Here is a 20,930-nt window from a genome sequence, read left to right as displayed (position 1 = left end):
CACTGGTATTTTGGCTGAAATTGCAGTTACCGTGGTATATTTGTGAGGGACTGACTGGTCGTCCGGTGACGCTGGTGTCCCACATGAAAAAAGTTTCTCATATATCTCCCCCTCGCGGTTCATGAGTTCAGTGATGGTGGTGAAAAAAATGGCGGCTAGATGAGTCTCTCCACTCCTACAGAGAGAAGAAAAAGTGTTTGAGAAAACTCTGGATATATCTTTGGAATATCGACAGCAACACTCCCGGGCGTCTCGCATCACCTTCATCAGTGAGGATGTCACGCTGGGTGCCCACGAAGAAGGAGAAGTATGGAGTCGGTGAGTACAGAACAACCAAACTTCTTCATGTCCCATTACAAAAGTTTTGGGAGAAATTGGGATTGGAGTTTCTCTGTGTTCCCGGCTGGTTTGGGTTATTGAAGGAGGACTGTGCTGAAGTGTTTTTTTATGATTGCGTGTCAGTGTAATCTTCTGAGTTTTTTTTATTTATTTATTTTTTGGTGGAGATTGTCACAGACGCGCCTAGCTCCAGTGTTTCCTGCCCGGCGGCCTGAATGAAGCTCATGGATACATTGTTGCTCATTGTTAATCGCGCGCTGATACTTTGTAACAACTTTTCACGCTGATACGTTCTAAAGTTTCGCTTTTGTTGTGTTTGGCGCGGAATATTGTGAACGCGCTTCATTCTAACAGTCTCCGCTGCTGCTTTCAGTCGCCAGATTGTTTAGTTTATATCACAGCGTTCCCACTGTCACGGATAACATGATGTTAGGATATTTAAACACCGACTTTCATTCACACGATTTCTGTAGTGAATATACATGGCCTTAAATAGGATACATAGTGAACTGAAGTGCTTTAAAAAATCCGTATTTCACCCGAATGACTGGAAAACTCATGCAAAGTTATTGGTCAAAAGGCGTCGGAAGCCTGGGGTAAACAAACTCGTTTTATTGGGCTACTATATACTATCTATTCCTATCTGGGGAGGTTTAGAGAGGTTTTTATTTTTTGCGCAAATTTGTCACAATTGTATGTGTAAAATAATTTGTATTTCACATCCAACTCTCTGAAATACTTAATTCTGATTGGTTGGCATCATTGGTCGGCATTATTTCAGTCATGTCTTACATTTTTTTTCTCATGTTCCTTATGACTTACTGTAAAAATCAGAAAGTAGCAAAACTACCGTGTTCTTATACAATGTGGCCAAGTAGGTATAGAACTAGATGTTACTCAGAGACATCAGCTGTAAAGGAAAGTTGGACAGTATTTTCCAGGCATTTCCTCCTCCTCGTATGTAATGATAGACTGGAATGTTTTCATGCTATTCATTGTGTGCTGCCTCATTCCTCAGGCTGTGATTGACATCTCCGAGTTGACATGGCATGATTAGGCATGAAATATTGTGCTGGATGGGGTGGAGGCTTGTCCTTGTTTTCCATGGGATAAAAAAAAAAAAAAAAAAAAACTAAAAAAGGTAATTACAAATTTTTATCTCACAATTCTGAATCAACTCAGAATTTGCAAGATTCTGCAAAATGCAAGAATTTTCTTTAAAATTAATTTCCTGCCAGAAATGGGCTTTCACAGGCTGATGCATTTTTTTTAATGTTTCCTTGAACAACTATTGTAGTATGTTTATGTAGATATGTATATATCTAAAGTTAACTTGGAAAGTCTTTGGGAAGGTTTGTCTTTTTTAAGGTTTATGGATGATTTAAGGATATAAAAGAATCTTAGTTCCACCTCAACTGGAGAAGAACTTTATGGGTTGGATTAAATAGAGGATCAGTAGGACCTTTTATTGGCAGCAAACTCTTTCTCTGTCACATAATTCTGGTTTTATCTGCTCTCCTTGATGAACTCAAAATATCTCCAGCATTCATGTTGGATAACGTGTTGTGCTTGCAGGAGGAGAGAAGCTCTTTGAAATATTGTGGTTAACACATTGTGTTTGTGAGTGAAAGGTTGCTCTCTGAATGCTGTCTATCTGTTTGTGTTGCTCAGTACTTCCACTCTGAGCTCAAAGCTAGTCAAAATGTCTAGTCTTTGATGTGTGCGTGTGTGTGTGTGTGTGTGTGTGTGTGTGTGTATTTTTACCTAGAGGGCGGTTGAATTTTTCTCTGTAATATTGAACTAGTTTTGCCTGAGTGTTGGTGTAATCTAAATTCTCAAGTGCACTAGACTGAGGTGAAGCCTTTTCTGACTATGGCAGGTAAAAGAGGAACATGTTGAAGCACATTTTTGTGTGCTGCTTCCTTGATAGTCTAGCTGTTGAAAGTGGAATTATTTTTTGACTGTTTCCAGATTAAATATGCCATAAACAACCTAAATTCAGGTGAAAGATTTTTACACTTTTTTTGCTGTTTATATGTAAATTGATTATACAGTGATCAAATGTACTGTATTTTCGTTTAAAATTGTTAATAAAAGGTTGTTGTAATACGTTTTATAAGAAAATGTTTAATTTGATGTTTTTCATGCAATGTCTTTGTAATTAATTGTGAAATTTACTAGCAATTTCTTGAGTGAAAATAGTTTCTACTCTAATTTTTGGTGAGTGATGCATGTATCTGAGCTCAAGTGCTCCGAGGTGACCCATTTAAGATGCATGTTAATACTGTGTGAACACTGAATCATTTCCACCTGCATCTTCTGAGCAGGTCACCTGAAATTCATGCATGTTAAAACGGGTCCTAAGAGGCATGTGATGAGGGGACTTTGGTCTGACGTGAATGTCTAGCAATGTCTTCAGCAAGACCCCTAATATCAGTCCTAACTCTCACTCAAAGACATTTCATTGATGCTGAATCAAATAACTTGAACTGGAATGGAGACGGTGACTCTGAGTTGATTAAACCTAGTGTTGGGTTTATAGTTCAAATCAAACTAGCTGCAGTTAATGTTAATTGTTCATATGTTCTTAGTTCTGCATTCATCATGCTCAAACACAAACCTTGTGAAAGTTTAGAGTTGGATCTGTCAGTTTATGTTTTCGTCAGTAATGGGTTAATTTTCACATCCTCTTTTTTTTGGATCCTCCGCACACCTCTGTCTCTCTGCATGAGTAAGTCTAGTGGTATTTGAGGAAGTGTTCTCTGAAAGAGGTGCGCTGCTTATGTGCTGCCGTCCCATAAGAGTTTTCAAAGTAGCTTTATTAGGCTTTGTGTGTGTAGTGTGTTCCATTCATTCAGGCCTGGAGCAGAAATGCAGTGAAGTTTGCATTGAGAGCTCTGCAAAGGCTGGCTGAGAGGCATTGTGGTGATGCGTGAACAATAAAATGACTATTTACCACATAAAACTTCTTAGATGTGCATGCATTCATACTTAAATATTCACTCATGTTCATAATCCGCTTATTTATGATCTGCAATCTGTCAAGTCATTTATAGCAATGTCTTTTTTTATTAGAGGAACCATAATTTCAGACAAAAAACTTTTTTTTTTTTTTTTTTTTTTACCATATGATGGTAATTTAAAACCAGTTAAGCAGTAACTTGTTTCCTCAGGTTTATGTTATACCTGGCATCTTTTTGCATAACTGAAGCATCATTTTATGATGTGCTTGCTAAGGAATTAATGCTTGTGTTAATTTGGATGATCACTTACCTTTCTGATTAAAGGCGTGGAAGTACATATTTGTTGAGAGATTTAACGAGAACCAGCCATTTGGTTTTGCATCCAGTTCCTCTTATTAAAGGTGCAAGCTCTGCACTTCCATAAGAAGTCTGGCACATGCTGAAATTCAGTTTTTCAGTGTTTTTGTGTTTGTGAGTTGTCTCTGATCTGGAGCTGGTTTCCATCAGGCGAGAGGCTCAGCTGAACTTCCTGCATCCTGTAAATATTCTGGCATTTCACAGACATGCTTGGAATATTTGCATGGCGCACCAAAAAATGAGCTGCCTCAGTCACCCAGAGGCCATATAAACAGTGACGGGCACGTAATGGGATGGTGTCCTTTCTTTAGCAATAGTTAAACGATAGATAGTTTACCATAATGAAAATTAGTTGATCATTATAGGTCATACAAGACATCCAAGGAGTTTGTTTCCTCATCAGATTTGGAGAAATGTTGTTTTCACTTGCTCACCAATGGGTGCTCTGTAGTGAATGGGTGCCGCAAGCATGAGAGTCCAAACATCTGATAAAAACTGTAATCCACAAGTATCGTCTTATAAAGCAAAAAGCTGTGTTTATTACAAATAAATCCATCATTAAGACATTTATCAACTTCAAACCAGTCCTAAAATACAAGTCATCTATCCATAATAGTGCTTTTGCCAGTGAAAAAGCTGTCTTGTCTGAATCAGGATAGAAATCTGCACAGATCAAGCAGCGTTTACAAGCCAAAATAGGTATGAACAAATATGAGGGTGGATTTTGATGTGAGAGGATCACTTTTACCGTTTTCTAAACCATTCAACCGATCTCCGGGTCTGGCGGTAGCACTTTTATCTTAGCTTAGCTTAGCTTAGATCATTGACTCTGATTAGACCGTTAGCATCTCGCTCAAAAATGGCCAAAGAGTTTCTATATTTTTCCTATTTAAAACTTGACTCTTCAGTAGTTACATCTACATCCACATTATTTGTGGATTATTGTGATGTTTTTATCAGCTGTTTGGACTCTCGTTCTGACGGCACCCATTCACTGCAGATAATCCATTGGTGAGCAAGTGATGAATTTATTGCCTGATGGTAAATACATTTTGAGCAAATGTAAATTTTGGGGCGAACTTTAGCATTTAAAAGCTCTGCATTGTAACAAGCACAGTCTTTTCCAACATTTAAAAATTGACTAATTTTTACCCAGCTATTCTTTTTGTTCGTTGTTTTGTTCTTTCTCTTTCATTCTTTCTATAATCACTATAGATCTGTCACCCAGCATAATAACACATTGTCTGACTGGTGACATTCTCAGATTTGTAGATTTATTCTTCATGCTGCTTGTCTTCTCATAACAATGTTGAAGACAGAAGCATGCAAATGTCATATCAGTTTCCCCATATTTGCAGTCGCGATCAAACGGGTGTTTGGAGTTTGACACTGCTCATTGTGTGCATGTGAAACGTGCCGAGCTGCAGGGAGACACCATCGTTGTTCTCCTGTCCTTCATTTCTGTCACGTTACCATCACTCGAATCCCTTCTGATTAAAGCTGAAGCATTAATATGCCATAACACATGGATGAGAGCGATTCCTTGAGTTTGGAAAGGAGGATGAAAGACTTCTCTTCTCTCGTTCCTCGTCGAGACTTTAGCTAAATAACAGCTGAAAGATTTTTCTTGCTGTATGAATGATTTATTTCAGTGTGCCACTGTAGAGCCGGCATGTGCTTTTTCATATTGACAAGCCTAAATCAATCCAGCTCAGAGAAACAAGAGATTAGTCCAAGAAGTAGATTTTCTGAACAGCTGTAGCCTGTGCTTTGCTTGCTATACAGTCACTGTTTTTGTGGTTGCTAGGGTGTTGTGGTGGGTTGTTAAGGCACTGACCTGTGTAGTAGTTTCTAGGGCTTTGATTAGGGCTGGGATAAACTACTATTTTTTTTTTAAACGATTAATCTAGCCATTATTTTTTCGATGCATGTGTTTATTGCTCTTAAAATTACAAAATAAAAGACTGACTAAGAATGCATTACTTTGCACTTGTATAGAGATAGCATTCAATAATACCTTGAAAACACATAGCTTACTGAAACAAGCTCACTGAACACACAGGGCCCAGCTTACTGAAAAAAGTTCTTCTTTCAGGTGAAAATAACAACAACTTGATGTCTAGCAAGAAATAGAAAGAATACAGTAACCAATGTAAACTTGAGGGCTTTAAGCTAATACAGAGAGTGCTTTTCCAAAAAAATAAAAAATAAATAAATTAACAGTGGGAGCCAGCAGCCTGTCATGGAGAAAAAAAAAATATCCGAATTCTCCACGTGAAACTGTGGAGTTCCGCCCTTTTTCTATCGTGTCTAATGATTTTGGTTAATATGCACGAGGGAGAGAGAAAGAGAGAGAGCGAGAGAGAGCAAGACATCGCTCGTGTAGTTTGAAGACTTTTGAGCGCGCGTGAAACTTTGGTGTTTCGCCCTTTTTCTATCGTGTTTAATGATTTTGATTAATATGCACATAAGGTAAATGTTTTGCAAACGTTTTTTAGAGAAATAAAAACAGGACGACGAATCGATGCGCATATTTTGCGTCGACGTTTTTTATTTTTTGCGTCGACGTCATCGATGACCTCGACGCGTTGTCCCAGCCCTAGCTTTGATGCTATGCTTCACAAAGCCATGTCTAGTGATTTAAAGTGTGTTAATACAGTTGTTGCTTGGTGGTTTCTGGAACATTGCTGTGCAGCCACTGATGTATTTTTAGTGATTTCATTCATGTTTTTGTGGTTTTGCTTTACTAAACTGATATGCTAGGGTATTTTCTTCTGATTATTATTATTTTATAATTTTGCCAAAATGTAGTGAGTATTATTTAGTCATTGATGATGATGATGATAACTGTAAAATTACAATACTGATATTTTAATTTCTTAATTTAAATGTCGATCCAAAGTTGGCATGAATTTTAAGGGCATTCTATTTGTTTCTTTTTTTTTTAAGTGAAGGCTTTTGATCTTATCGTGTTTTCTTTTTTTATGTTTACGGTGATGATGGTCTCATCGATGTCTCCAGTGATGATCAGTTGCTCTGCTTAAACTCCGCCCACTGCAGGCTCACATTTCTTCTTCTTGAATAAATCCATTACACTTGGATGTCTGTCAGAATAACCTGGATGTCTTTGCAAACTCCACTGAAACTGTACTGAGAAGAGCATGAGCATTGTGAATCCTTACAACCTGGCTCTTATCTGGGTGTTGTCATCACTCTTTCTCTCTGTGACTGTAGACAGTGTTGTTTCTGCAGCGGTGGACAGGATCGCTCTACCCAACACTTTGGCTCCTCATATAAGGAAATGCCACTTCCTTTGGCTTCAGTGAGAAGTGCAGCTTGACTGAAGACAACAGTTCTGTTTGTACTCTCTCACACAAGCGTATAATCTCTCATTATCTGCAGTGTGCTCCTGATTAACCTCAGCCACAGTCTGGTCTGTGTTTGGACCCTGTCGGATGAGAAGTGGCAGAACGACGGGGCGAGAGATGAGTGCGGGTGCTCAAATACAGAGACGGCGATGATCAATCATGACAGCACAGTTTCGTGACTTGACTGCTTTTTTAACTTTAAAACATTTCACACCAATCAGAGTTTACAAGACGTGCCAGCCAGATTGGATGCAGTGTCATTTTCAGCACTGTAATTGATACTCAATGTAACATTTCATTTAGTAATTCATCGATTAATCGTAGAATGATTAGAATTTAATTTTGATCGCAACTCTGTGAGTATAAAATATCATATTTTGGTGTACAGTCTGTTAGCTAACCGCAACACAAACTTTGTTTAATCCAGGGGAAAAAAATTGCAGAAAGTTACTAAAAAACAAACATTTTTATATATATATATATAATATTATTATTATTTTATTTTTTTATGTTTTATATCATCACGTCAGTGTGATATTGTTCCTTTACATTTTGAATTGAATAATTAAGTTTTTAACACTGAAATGTGTCATTTTGTCATTTCATTTATCTATAAATCAACATGAATTATTGAATAAAATTTTGATTGAAACCTATTGAGTATTGAATGTTGGTGAGCATTGTTGTGAAGACCATTAGCATAAAGCAACACAAACTTTGTCAAAAAGTAAAAAAAAAAAAAAAATTTAGTGTATTGAATAGTTAACTGTTTTCATATCAAATTTTACATTTATAACATTTCATTTTGTAATTATACTTTAAATCAGACTATGCTTAAAGTAAATAGGTTTTTAACCTAGTTTAATATATTTTAATTTTATTATTTTCTATTGCAAATGAGATTTTTAATACTTGGTTTGTTGCCTTTTGTGTGCAATTTGAGAAACAAATAATTGTATTTATTTTTTTACCCTTGTTCTTCTTTTGAATTGCCTTAATTAACTAGTTCTCGAATGCCAGCCCATTTCTGAACTCCAGGCATCCAAATGCTAATCAAAGATGTGTCTTTGTTTAAAGCTCATTTCCTGTTGAATGTGTTGCTCTTATGAATCTTGGAGTCTCTCTCTCCTTACAGCCTGATTAATTCAGCATCACATTGTCTTTTTTTGAGCAGAGGACATTAGCTAATAAACGTCTCCGAGCAGGACTGATAGTGAGCCGCTCTCAGGACTCCTTCCAGAGGAAAGCCCACTGAACACCTTTGAAATAGGAGATTACCAATCTTCCTGTTTTAGCCAATTATTCATAGAATATGTTTGTGTCGATTGGCAATTCTTTAAAAAGATGCTTCCTCCTTTAATAACTTCAGTGTTGAAAGCAGCATTTGTTAGTGACTTGTTTAACTGTAGTTTATCTTCTTCCACAGCACTGATGGTTAGCATTGTGTTCGGCAGGAAATATCCTGTGGTGTCACACGTCCTTGAAGGAAATTTCCACAATCATACCCACTCATACGTAGATGAACACCTCATATGCATTGCATGCTCTATTTTTATAAGCGGTGCAGAATGATTCACCCAAAACTGAAAATTTGGTGCTAATGCCTGGCCATCCCAGGTGTAGGTGACTTTTTTTTTTTTCTTCAGTATTAAAAGTAAAGCAGCTATCGTTTCATGAAATTCAAATCATTGTCTACTGGCACTTTGAGAGTCAGAAAACGCAAATCAAGGAACACAAAATAGATCCCGGTGGTGCCTGATGATATATTGAGGTCTTATGAAGTGAAACAATCGCTCTCTTTAAGAAACTGAATATTATTTACAACATTATTATTATTATTACCTGGAATCCAGAGCCTCTGGCAAACCTGAGAAATCTGATTCTTTTCCACAAACTGGATCTTTTCGAGCATTTGGTTCAAAAAACAGATTCACCATAACCTTTGCATAATGTATATAATCTAAAGCATGTAATGTGAATAAATGTCCAACAGTATGCCAAGTTGCATAAACAACGAAAAAAAACAACAACTTTAATTTGACTTAATTCAAGTGCATATCAGTGGCTCTTGATGCCAAAAATAGGTCTAATTCTAAAAGTGCTTTGCCATTGAAAAATGTGTGCTTTAATAACTTGATCATGATTTTTGTGTTTATAAGTACAATATTAAACACTGACGTCTGTTCTATCAGTGGTACTCCTTTTAGAGCGTGTCTTTTCCTCCCTCTCTCTTCTTCAGTATCTTGTATATTTTTATTAGAAATAGTCTGAAGTCACCAAGCATACCTGCCAGCTGCTGACAGATTTCAACCTAAACCAGTGTGAGTGTCCTAAATCCAGGTCTCTGGGATATGATATGATATGATGATGAGTGTTATCATATACAAGCATGCCTTTCTGAATGCTGTTTGTGGTGTAATGTCTCTTCAGTGGTGTATTTCTCAGTCTGAAGTAAGGCCGTGTGTGATGCCGGCCTGTAGATTAGTCTCCCTTAGAGACGTCTGAGGAATTCTTAATAGATTTTCTACATGAATTTTGAGTAGTCTGGGGATTATGGAGTCGAGTTATGTGATATTATGAGCTTTGGTCTGAGAAGATGCGATAACTGGATTTCTCGGAGGGGAAACGCTCTGGGTTTAGGGTGCAGGGATGTTGCTCTAATATAAAATCCTTCCCATTAAAACTCTTTTGAATACATGTGTGGTGATCCAATAAAATGCGTAATGCATGTCTTTTTTTGTGTGGTTCTTCTCAGTCACACGGGGGAAATGACAGCGGTTTGGGTGGCACAAGAACAAAATGAACAAACATAATTAAAATTGAGTTATTGCTGCTCTCATCATTTTTAAATTGGTTTGTTTATTGCTAGTTTATAAAATAATGTTAACTGGTGTTAACAAATGAAACCGTGTTGTAAAGTTTATCAAAATGATACTTTTTAATTAAGATGTGTATAAGTCAGAAAGTAATATATTTACTTTCTGCCAGCTATATATTGTTTTGTCAGCAAACATTAATTTAGTGGTTCTTTGGGTTTTCTTTACAGAATACACATTACAACAAATGACATATTAGCAATAATTATTGAAAACAATTTGCAATAATTGCTGTAGTTTACACAAGTGTTATTTTAGCATTGAATTCATATTTTAAATTACGTTTTATATTTTCAGAGTTCAGAAGTTTTAATAACTTTGCGTTTTTGTCATTTTTTTATTACTTTCTGTTGGTTTTTAAATTTCTGTATGGGCTAGTTTTTATTCATTTTTATTTCAGTTTTAGTTTTTATTTCAAGAACATCAAGATTAATTAAATGAAATGTTGTCTTAAACTAGCTGAAATAACACTTTTATATATATATTTTTTTTTATTTTATATCAGGTAAACCGCTTTTGTGTAACACTTGTCATTTCATAAATACACTTTTGGTGGGAAAGCACCCATTGACTTGTGGCATTGACAGAGTTTTAATGTTGATCTGTTCATCAGATTCAGCAGAAGTTGTGTGTGTGTGTGTGTGTGTGTGTGTGTGTGTGTGTGTATTGATTATACCTCCGTTGTCCTGATGTCGTCTGATCTAAATCTCTCCTTTGGACAGATGGATGATGTGCTATTGACTGTGAAATAAAGGGCCATTACCCTACAGGACACACACACACACACACACACACACACAGACTGGCCGGTCTTACTCCAGCCCAACCATTGTGACAGATGGGCAGATATGAACATCATCTCTCTGGCATATTTGAGACTGAAACAAGTCTGTGGTCTTTGTTTGGATCCAGTGCAGAATTAAAGAGAAAACCTCGTCTGACCATTAGGTCAAGCGTAAAAGTGCAAATGTCTTGGAGGCTTTCAGCAGTGACTCTGAATTAGATTATTATTTTTTTTTTTTATGTGAAACAACCTCTGAATCCATAAATCGGCACATTAGCAGTCAGGAAAGATGCCTTTAGGTCAAACACATTTGTTTTTTACAGCTGAAATGAACATTGTGTTTTTGGAGAAAATGAACTTTGTTTCTACTGCTCTGAATAGCCAGTTGTGCTTAATATTTCATGAGTCTCACTTACAGAGAGTCTGAATGCTTGTTTTTACGCTCCTCAAGACTGCATTAATTTGATCAAAAATACTATAAAAACAGTATTGCTAATTTTTTTTTTTTTTTTTAATAACTGTTTTCTATTTGAATATATAATAAAATGTCATCTATTTCTGTGATGCACAACTGTATTGTATTCAGAAATCATTCTAATATGATGATTTGCTGCTTAAAAAAACCCATTTCTGATAGAGATGCACCGATCAACGGCCATTTGCTGCCACCGAATAATTTGGTTTCATATTGAAAACTATCATTGCATTTTTCCCAACACTTTTTATTTGTATTTTTTAAAAGATATGTACAAATTATTTGTATTTAAAATTTTGTAGTGTAAATGCATTTATAGCTTCATCCAAAAGTCTGTGTGAATACATCCGTTTCCACTTCAGATGCAGCTTTTCTTTTTTTTTTCTTTTTTTTGCATTTAAAGAAAGTATAGATTTTTGTTTGTGTATGCTGTCAATTATAGCTTTTATAAAGAAATTGTAATGTGTAAAAACAGTTGTGCTGTTTGATATTTTTGTAGAAATAATGATACATTTATGTTTTCATGATACTTTGATGAATAGAAAGTACAAAAGAACAAATTTTTTTTGAAATAGAAAATTGTCACTTTTGAGCAATTTAATGCATTCTTGCTAAACAATGGAGTGCAAAGAAATGCCTGTCGGACCTGAGACTCAAACCTGTGACCTTCGGTCGAGTCCGACACTATGCATTAGGCCACGATTGTGCCAGAAGACTTGTAAGGGAAGTCCAGTAGAAGCTCAAAGATGTTTATGAGCCAAAACGTACTCCCCCAGAAAGTTCGCTTTGGTGAGTTTTTACGGCCTTATTTAGTTCAAAATGATGTCATATCAGTTTGTCCTTCGATTTCATTTAAAGTATTTCGGGGCCTTTATGATGTGCTTTTTTTTGTAAGTTTTGGTGCTCAACAGCGCCCTCTTTGGTTTCATTGTATGGGAAAAGAGCAGCATGAGCATTTTACTTAACATCTCCTTTTGTGAAGAATATAAGTCAAGTGGGTTTGGAATGACACAAGGATGAACAAATGCCATTTTTATTTTTTGGACGCAGGACTTGATCAGTCATTTTGAAAATCTAATAATCTCTGTGCTTTTGTTATTTTGAACTAATGTTTCAGAGTGAGGCCCGGTGAGACCCCTGATAGCGTCCTCTATCAAACAAACTCCAGCTTTGGGCTCGTCAGAGAGCGACACGCTAGTAAATGTCAGAGATGACATGGCTTTAAGAATCCAGTGTGCGTGTGTCCAGTCGCGTCTTCACGAGGGACAGAGATTAATGACTCGTCCCGTCCTCTGCTTACAGCTCCACTGGACCTGTGAGAGACCCAGCAAACAGGGATGAGCTCTAATAGTGCTGTTTTAGAGAGGTGTGCTGAGCGAATGTGTGGTTGATTTAAGACTCGTGGTGTTTCATTGGTCTGTTGTGTGTGTAGATGCAGCAGACCTGTGTGCAACTCTTTTAGCTGCCCAACAGAGCAATTGTTCCTTCTACACCTCATTCTGATTAGCTGTCTCACCAGCGGCAGCTTTAATTAAGGAGGTCTTTTCTTGAGAAAATGTATTTAATGTATCATGTATTTACTAATTTGTGTAGATATTATTTTGTAATGTATTAAACTTTATATGAATTGTTTGCTTAATTATTGTACACACAGTGCATTTTCTTTCTTTCTTTGTTTACTAAATATTTACAAATATTAGTCATTATATAAATATTTATTTATATAATATACATTTTAAATTATATTTTAATAGCTACTTTATTTTTAATCAATATTCAATTAAATGTAATTACATTTTCGGTAATCTATTTCATGGTGTCTTATAAAGTTTAATTTTCATTAGTCTTAAAGAAATCTTAATTTTTCTGAACTTTTTTTAAAAATTTTATATTAGTTTTTTAAACTTGTTTATGCAGTGTTTATTTTATTTTTATGAATATATTTTTAATTAGTCACTCATATTGCTTAATGTATTTATTAAGTTATAAAAGGTTTATTTATAATATTTTATCAATTTAATTAAATTCAATAAATCTTAGGAAGTTTTTTTCATTATTATTTCGAAACTAGTAGTAACTTTTCATCCTTCCCTTAAAATTTCAAAAATAAACGCATTACAAAATTACTATTTAAAGCTGCCAAAAAAAGTTATCTGAAGTCTTCTGTCATGTCATAGTTTGAGTCAAAAAAATTTCTTTTTATTTTTTTTTACAGTGAATAACAAATTGCAGTAATATTGTGCACTACATTGCATTATATTAAGCCATACAAGTCTTAAAGGGTTAGTTTATCCAAAAATGAAAATTACCCTGTTATTTACTCCCCCTCAAGCCATCCTATGTGTATATGACTTTCTTCTTTCAGACAAATCCAGTTGGAGATATATATACAAAATTGTCCTGGCACTTCTAAGCTCTGTCATTGCTGTCAGCGGCTGTTTCTGTTCAACAGTCCAAAACACGTTAAATAAAGTGCATGCATCCATAATAAAACATGCTTCACATGGCTCTGTGAGGTGAGTAATGGCCTGCTGTAGCGAATCCATGCATTTTTGTCAGAAAAATATCCATCTTTCAAATGTAATAACCACTTTTCTGCCACTTCCACCATATGTCATACACTGAAGCAGTTGTGTGATTAGTGACGAACATGGAGAGAGAACAAAACTACTTCATGTTACTTCTATGGTGTGTTTTTCCAGTGCTGGATGTTAGTTGATAGTTGTCTTCACTACTGGTTTGGAACAAGGGTGAGCAAATTACAGAATGATTGTAGCCTTTTAAAATGAGCGGCTGGATCTATTATGAGATTGAGTCGGTCGTGGTTTTATTGTGTGCTGGCCTGAAATGAACACATTGTTGTGCACTGAACAACAACAGCTGATGACTCAGGGCTTTAGAGCGAATCATCAAAATGTGAGCTTTACTTCAGCGCTTGCACAAATGTGCTGTTGAGACTGATATTCATCTAGTTAGAAAAGACCAGGAGGAATAACGCTCTCGTATATGTGAAATATCGATCAGGGGTTCTGTTTGTGAGCATTTGGGTCAGGATTTTCACTTTTAAAGAGGCTGTTGAAGATGTCTGAGGGCTTTTAAGAAGTGTTTGGCCTCCAGAGCCTTTGTTGCCACTGCTGCTTTTGTCCTGTTGTTTGCGATTGTTTGTGTTCTATGACTTCAGTTTTTTATGAATGTAAAAAAATAAAAAAAATAAAATCAGTCTCTGAATTTAATTTTCTACTCCTTTTGCTTATCTGTTTGTTTCATACCATTAACCCTTACTATTAGCATTAACAGTAGTATGATTATGTGGCTAATTGGGCATCTATACTCTGGAAGGAATCGATCAGAACAGCTTATGGTATTTTGAGATAATAGATGGTTTCTCCTTGTTGACTATGATTTGAGGCTGTTTTCACACTTGCTTACCGTATTTTTCGGACTATAAGTCGCACCTGAGTATAAGTCGCATCAGTCCAAAAATCATGACGAGGCAAAAAACATATATAAGTCGCACCGGACTATAAGTCACATTTATTTAGAACAAAGAAACAAGAGAAAACGTTAACGTCTCCAGCCTCCACGAGAGGGCGCTCTATGCTGCTCAGTGTAGACTACAGCGCCCTCTCGTGGCTGGAGACGTTAATGTTTTCTCTTGGTTCATTTCTCTCTGTTCATGTCAAATTAATTTTGATAAATAAGTCGCACCTGACTATAAGTCGCAGGACCAGCCAAACTATGAAAAAAAGTGTGACGTATAGTCCGGAAAATACGGTAAATGCATCCATGTTAATGTATTTCATTTAAATTTATATTTTAAAATGCAATTGACAATTGTGTTATTTCTATTTCTGTTCTATTATTAAAATAAAAAAAATAAAAAATAAATAAAAGTTTATTATTATCAGTTTTTTTTATGTTTAATTTACATTGAATTCTATTTAAGTGCATATTTAAATCCATCCATTTCAATTTGTTTTAGTTTTTAAATATATTTTTCAGTTTGTGTAAATTTTGTATTTCTTTGATTGAATCTGAATTAAATTGTATTAATTTAAATGTACCTGTTTAAATTGTATTATATTTTATATTTTATTTAATTTTAAATTTAATTTGATTAATTTCGAATTCACAAAGTAATTTAACTTAAAGTAGTATTTTTTGATAATTTAATTTAGAAATAGTTACATATAATTTAATGTATTATTATTTTATTCTAATAATTTTATTTAATTTTAATACAGCTTTTTAAATTCATTCATTAATTCAGTTAATAAAATTTCATTGGATTGAATAAAAATACTGCATGGTTATGTTTTTCATAAAACATTTTAGTTTATTTTTCCAGAAAATATGAGTGTACTGCATTGTTTACATTGTGTAAAATTGTGATTTGATGGTTTTACTGTAATATAGAATAATGATTATGTGAGTCTTCACACACGTAAGCTCGCTTCATTTCCTACATGTCTTCTAGACTTATGCAAATTCTCCAAACAGTCTTGAGCAGTTATTTTTCATTAGTAAATTTGGGACCTGTAGGAGTTCAAGTGTACTCGGCCAATTAAACCGAAGCAATTATCTCGCAGGACTGTAGGTGTGTTGGCATCACGGACACCGATGATGATGATGATGATGATGAACGGCGTGCATCTGACCTGCTTCAGATTGTACATGACACAAACAGTTTCCGGGTCAGGTTTCAGTGAGGGCGCTCTGTGCTGCTGCTGGATCTGTGCTCGATGAAATCAAGATAATTAGTGCAAGATTGACCTCCTGTCAGGAATAATGTGGCAAGTCTAATGAAGATCTTTGGAAAAACTGCCGGACTGTGCTGAAATGTGTCTAGGTTATAATGAGTGTGATATGAAGGCGTTTATAAATAATCATGGACCGGTAACAGAAAAAAAGTGTTAGCAATGCAGAAAGTTGATTTGTTAATAAATGTTAATGCTGCTGTTGGGGAAAAACGCTGACGGGGTTGTTTTGTTGATCAGAAGATGTCTGAAATATTTTGAACTTTTATAAAAGAACAAATACAGAGGAAATACAGGATTTTAGCTTACAAGGCTCTGAAAATAGAGGCATCATACAGGCCGATTTATTTACTTGGAGAGCAGGGGTTGTGACAGACATGTTAGCATAAAAATGTGTTTTTGAAATGTGTATTCATATCAAAATACACAAAACATCCAAACATGGGAATCCATTCAAATGTGTGATCTCGTCAGTTTTGATTGATTTAATACCATGCAAGAAATCTCATTTGTTTGTGAAATTAATGTTTTCATGTGCATATAAATAAACATTTTTTTCTTTGAACCCACAGGGGTTTTTAATATAAATAAAAATAAACTTGTTGATTTTAAGGGATAGTTCACCCAGATATGACACCCTCATGTTTTTCCAAACCCATAACACTTTGTCCATCTTGGAAATACAAATTGGAGATATTTTCAATGCATTCTGCGAGCTCTCGGAATCACACAATCAAAGAGATTTCCCAATTTCTATGGCATCTCAAGCATTTCTCTCTTTCTCTCTCTCTGTTTTTTCATATAAAACTTACATACTGTTAATACTAGTTCTGCAATATACCTAAAATTTCTGCATGCGTGCTGTATTCAGATAGCATACTACTTTTGCTTAGATTGCCGTATACAACCAGAACACTGCATGAAATACTGTATCCCACACATACTGTAATACAATACAATTCACTTTACGTTGGCATGCAAATTATTTTTATTTGATTTAATTTTACTCCACATTAAAAAGAATGAAAATGGGATATTTTAAAATTCATATTATTTGTTTTATTTTATTATCTATTTTTTTATGGTTTTGGTTAACTAAAATAACTCTATGCACATAATAAAGCCATATAATAGTTCTGCATCTTGCTATTTTATTTTGTTTATTATTGCATACTGTCTTGCATACTATTATTGAAATAATATTTAATATTTAGTATCATTATAGTGAATAAGCATCTTTCATTCTCTGTCCACCCTAAATAAAATACAGAAATAGGCCTGTTTAGCATATGTGTTAAATTTGAGATGAATTAGGGGGTCAGCGTGGACAAACATGACTCTGTGTGATGAATTTGAGCAGGAATCTGTGATTTCTGAATCTCTCTTCAATCCAATTTTGTTTCATCCAAGTCTAAATGAATGTGATGAGCGCTTTCTCTGTGCTGCAAACCCCAATTAAACACCAGGGAATGAAGCTCATGATGTTTTTCCTCATTCCATTGAAAGCAGGGCATGACTTGTGCTTCAGTTACCAGTATGCACAAGTGTGTGTGTGTGTGTGTGAAACACCGGTGCGGATGTTTAGTTTCAGTGTTGTTTTCCAGCTCTAGACAGTGACATCGAGGAGGATATATTTAGTTGACTGTGGTCACACTGACAGTGTTGTTGTTGTCTTGCATGTCATTATTTACGTGCAGAAGTTTGTGCAAACCAGAAACACGCTCTCAGATTTACATGACTCATTTTCGAATACAAATTGCACGAAAATACAGCAAGAGCCTTTCCAAACTAGTTGCTTTTTGTCCTGTTGTTCAGATGGTCTTATGAGAATTTATTTTAATGTTATTTTTTTTGTGTATGTGTGTTATTTTATTGGCTCACTTGGTTAACTTAGTAGAATCTGGATGCTTTAATCAATATTTAAATATTAGTTTTTTTGTTTTATTGGCTCACTTGGTTAACTAGGACCCCGATCCCATGTCTGTAGCATGCTAGACCCTCAATACAGCCCATGAGCCACTTGTAGGTTTATGGCTGATTCAATCTGGTGAAAACTTTAAGTTCAGTTGTTTAGAAGTAATAGTGTGTCTGTAGCACAAACGCCTCAGGGCGACATACACCATGAAGTTTGTCCAAACACCGCTAATAAACTGCAGGACGGATCAGACTTCTATAGCGACACTGAAATGTCTGGCTAAGTGAGACAATAAAATCCTTTATTACACTTCCAGACCTCAAAGAGAAGCTCTCGACCCGTTCTTTTATTATTAAACCTTCCCGGCTCTCTGAAATTGATCAAGTTTTGCTTGAGCACCTTCATTGTGTCATCCATGCTGTTAGAAATTGTTCAACCGGTCTTATTCCCAGTGTCTTTTGACTCCAAGCGTCTCTTGTTCTCCTCTATGCTTTGGGCGGCTCATGCAACCCTGCTGTAATGGCCAGTTATTTCCTCATCACCTGCAGTCAGATATCTGACATTATTTTATCATTCCTTTTGTGTGCTTTCGACTCGGTGACTTCAATAGTGCCGCTCACATCTCATTCCCTGCCGTTATGGAGTGCTTTACAGATAACGCTCATGTGTAAGCCCTCAAGGGCAGTTTTCTGCAGAGTCTCTCCAGGTCTGATGTAAACCACGATAAGTGTCCAGTGGTTAGTTTTACTGTTTCATATTTAACTATCATTTAAACTGTATTGGATTATCACAATTAGAAAACTGGCTGTAAATAAGGGGTATGCACGTGACGTCATCATCAGCTGGAGTGACTGTGGTTCTGCATCATTGGTTTTCAGCATGAATGCTCTAACAGAACGCACAAAATACTAATGATTTTTGGCATAAAAGAAAAAAACGATCATTTTGACCCATACGGTATACTTTGGTCCAAGGTCATATATATATAATTCTGTATTCTAGATGTGGTCACAGTGGTTAAAGCTGATCATTTTGGTTTCTAGAATCATGATATGAAATGTTTCTAGTGTTTCTTCTCCAGCTACCCCGGTGGTGTAGATCCAGGTTTGGAGTTCAGACGAGGGACTGCAGCTGGTCTCAATGGGCTCCATTCACGTCTGAAGCGTCTGCTCTCTCTCTCTCTCTCTCTCTCTCTCTCTCTCGGGGGACACGGGCATCTCTAGGGGCCTGAACTTCCTGTCAGAGTCTCATACACACAGGTCTTCTCATGCTGCTCTGATCCTCTTTGTGTGTCTCTCTTCCTCTCTTCCTCTCTTCCTCTCTCTGTTTAGTCTTCTGATCCGAAGCCCAGCGAGCTGCACAACTGAACAATGTTTTATGCATAACATGCACATGAAAGCTACAAACAATTGGCAGTGGAATAATTTTACCTTACACCTTTTTTATTTATTTTATTTAGAATATTATTACTATTCTAATGTCATTTTCATTTCATAGCATCAGGATGTAAATATCATTTAAAGATAATGAATTGTATTTTGTTATTGATTGTTTTCGAGCTCTGTAAAATAAAGATCCTGCATGAGTAGGTTGTTGTCTATGCAGACAGACACCGAGGCGGCTCACTTTTTCCCTCAGTTCCTCTATTTCTCGCTGCAAAGTTCTCTTATGTAATAAATAACCTATAGTGGTTGTGCATTACTGTTGTGTTTAGCCAAGCTTTGTGGTTGCATTCACAGCAGTCTGAGCTGAGCTCAAATTAACATTTGTGTGTTTATGTGTGCGTTTCCTCGAGTGTGTGTGCGTCTGTGTGAGAAAAGACTCCGAGAGATGTCATCTGGTGCAGTGTTCTTCCTACTAAGATAAGAGCATCGCTGTGGTGGTTTGTGACTCGTGTGCACACTAGGGACATATTCTCAACCATTTCCTTTTCCTCCTTTCTCTAGGCATTGCTCTGCTCTCCTGCAGAGGAAGTGTCTGACTCTCCATGTATTGTTTGTTGTGTAATTGGATTGGCTTCTTGTGGGACTAGGCAGCAGAAGGGATTTGATGTGAGGATCTGGTTGTTTGGAGCGTGTGCAGATGAGACGAAGCTTTGCTGGCTCATGGCTTTTTCAAGTTTGTCTGACTTTAGTTGGGATGCCATGCCACCTTATGAAGCTATAGTCTGTAGAAATGTTCAACATGTATACAGGAATTAATGCACTGTTAGATGGAGAGAAATGTATGCGTTCAGTAAATACATTATTAAAAGTCATGATGTTCATTACCACAACTTCTATGAGAGTTTTACACAAATCAGTAATATTGTGAAATTTAATTTCTATTAAAAACAGCTGTTTTCTATTTGTAAAGTAATTATTCATGTGATCAAGGCTGAATTTCCAGTCTTCAGAGTCACATGATCTTCAGAAATCATTCTAATATACTGATTTACTGCTCAAGAAACATTTCTGATTATTATCAATGTTGAAAATGGTTGTGCTGCTTCATATTTTGTAGATGTATATTTTTTCAGGATTCTTTTGATGAATAGAAAAGTAAAAAAAAAACATTTATTTGAAAAAAAAGAGATGTATCTTTGCTGTACAAAACATTAATTTCTTAAATAAATACACACTCACACACACACACACACACACACTCACTCACACTCTCTCTCACTCACACACAACAATAAAAACGTAGTGTGTTGTGTAATGGAAATTATATATAATATTAGAAATAATATCTGGAAATATAACAAAATTTGACATTTAGAAATGACAACAGTAATAATTAATACTAAAAGCTTTAAAACTGAAAAATGAATTTAAATCAGAAATTTGTAAAATAAATAAAAACTAATAAAACCACAAAAATAAAAAATGGCTTAAATGAAAATGCAATTCTTTAAATATAGGCTAATTCAAAATATAAATACTATAGTAATATTTGTCTTAGGAGCTCAATAATTGTTGATTAACATTCAGATCTGAAATGTCATGTGCTTGTGTTTATCTTTTTCTTCTTTTGTATAGTTTAGTAACTTCTAATGATTTGTTCGTATGTGTGTAATTGCAGCTACACAACACGTTTCTCAGACTCACCGTCTGA

General features: G+C 35.6%; 1 protein-coding gene across 2 annotated transcripts in view; it reads left to right on the top strand.

Annotated features, from left to right (window-relative positions):
* The first annotated feature begins 111 nt into the window (after window positions 1-111).
* LOC113083532 (dedicator of cytokinesis protein 1) overlaps window positions 112-20,930 on the top strand; it is a 179,413-nt gene continuing 158,594 nt past the window's right edge. For both annotated transcript variants that reach the window (XM_026254573.1, XM_026254572.1), the window contains exon 1: window positions 112-318. In XM_026254573.1, the coding sequence (XP_026110358.1) occupies window positions 276-318 (43 nt within the window). In that variant the 5' untranslated portion in view covers window positions 112-275. The remainder of the gene's footprint in view (window positions 319-20,930) is intronic.

Source organism: Carassius auratus, unplaced genomic scaffold, assembly GCF_003368295.1.
Source record: "Carassius auratus strain Wakin unplaced genomic scaffold, ASM336829v1 scaf_tig00038657, whole genome shotgun sequence".
In the NCBI taxonomy this organism is placed as follows: domain Eukaryota; kingdom Metazoa; phylum Chordata; class Actinopteri; order Cypriniformes; family Cyprinidae; genus Carassius; species Carassius auratus.
This window is presented reverse-complemented; position numbering and strand designations above follow the sequence as displayed.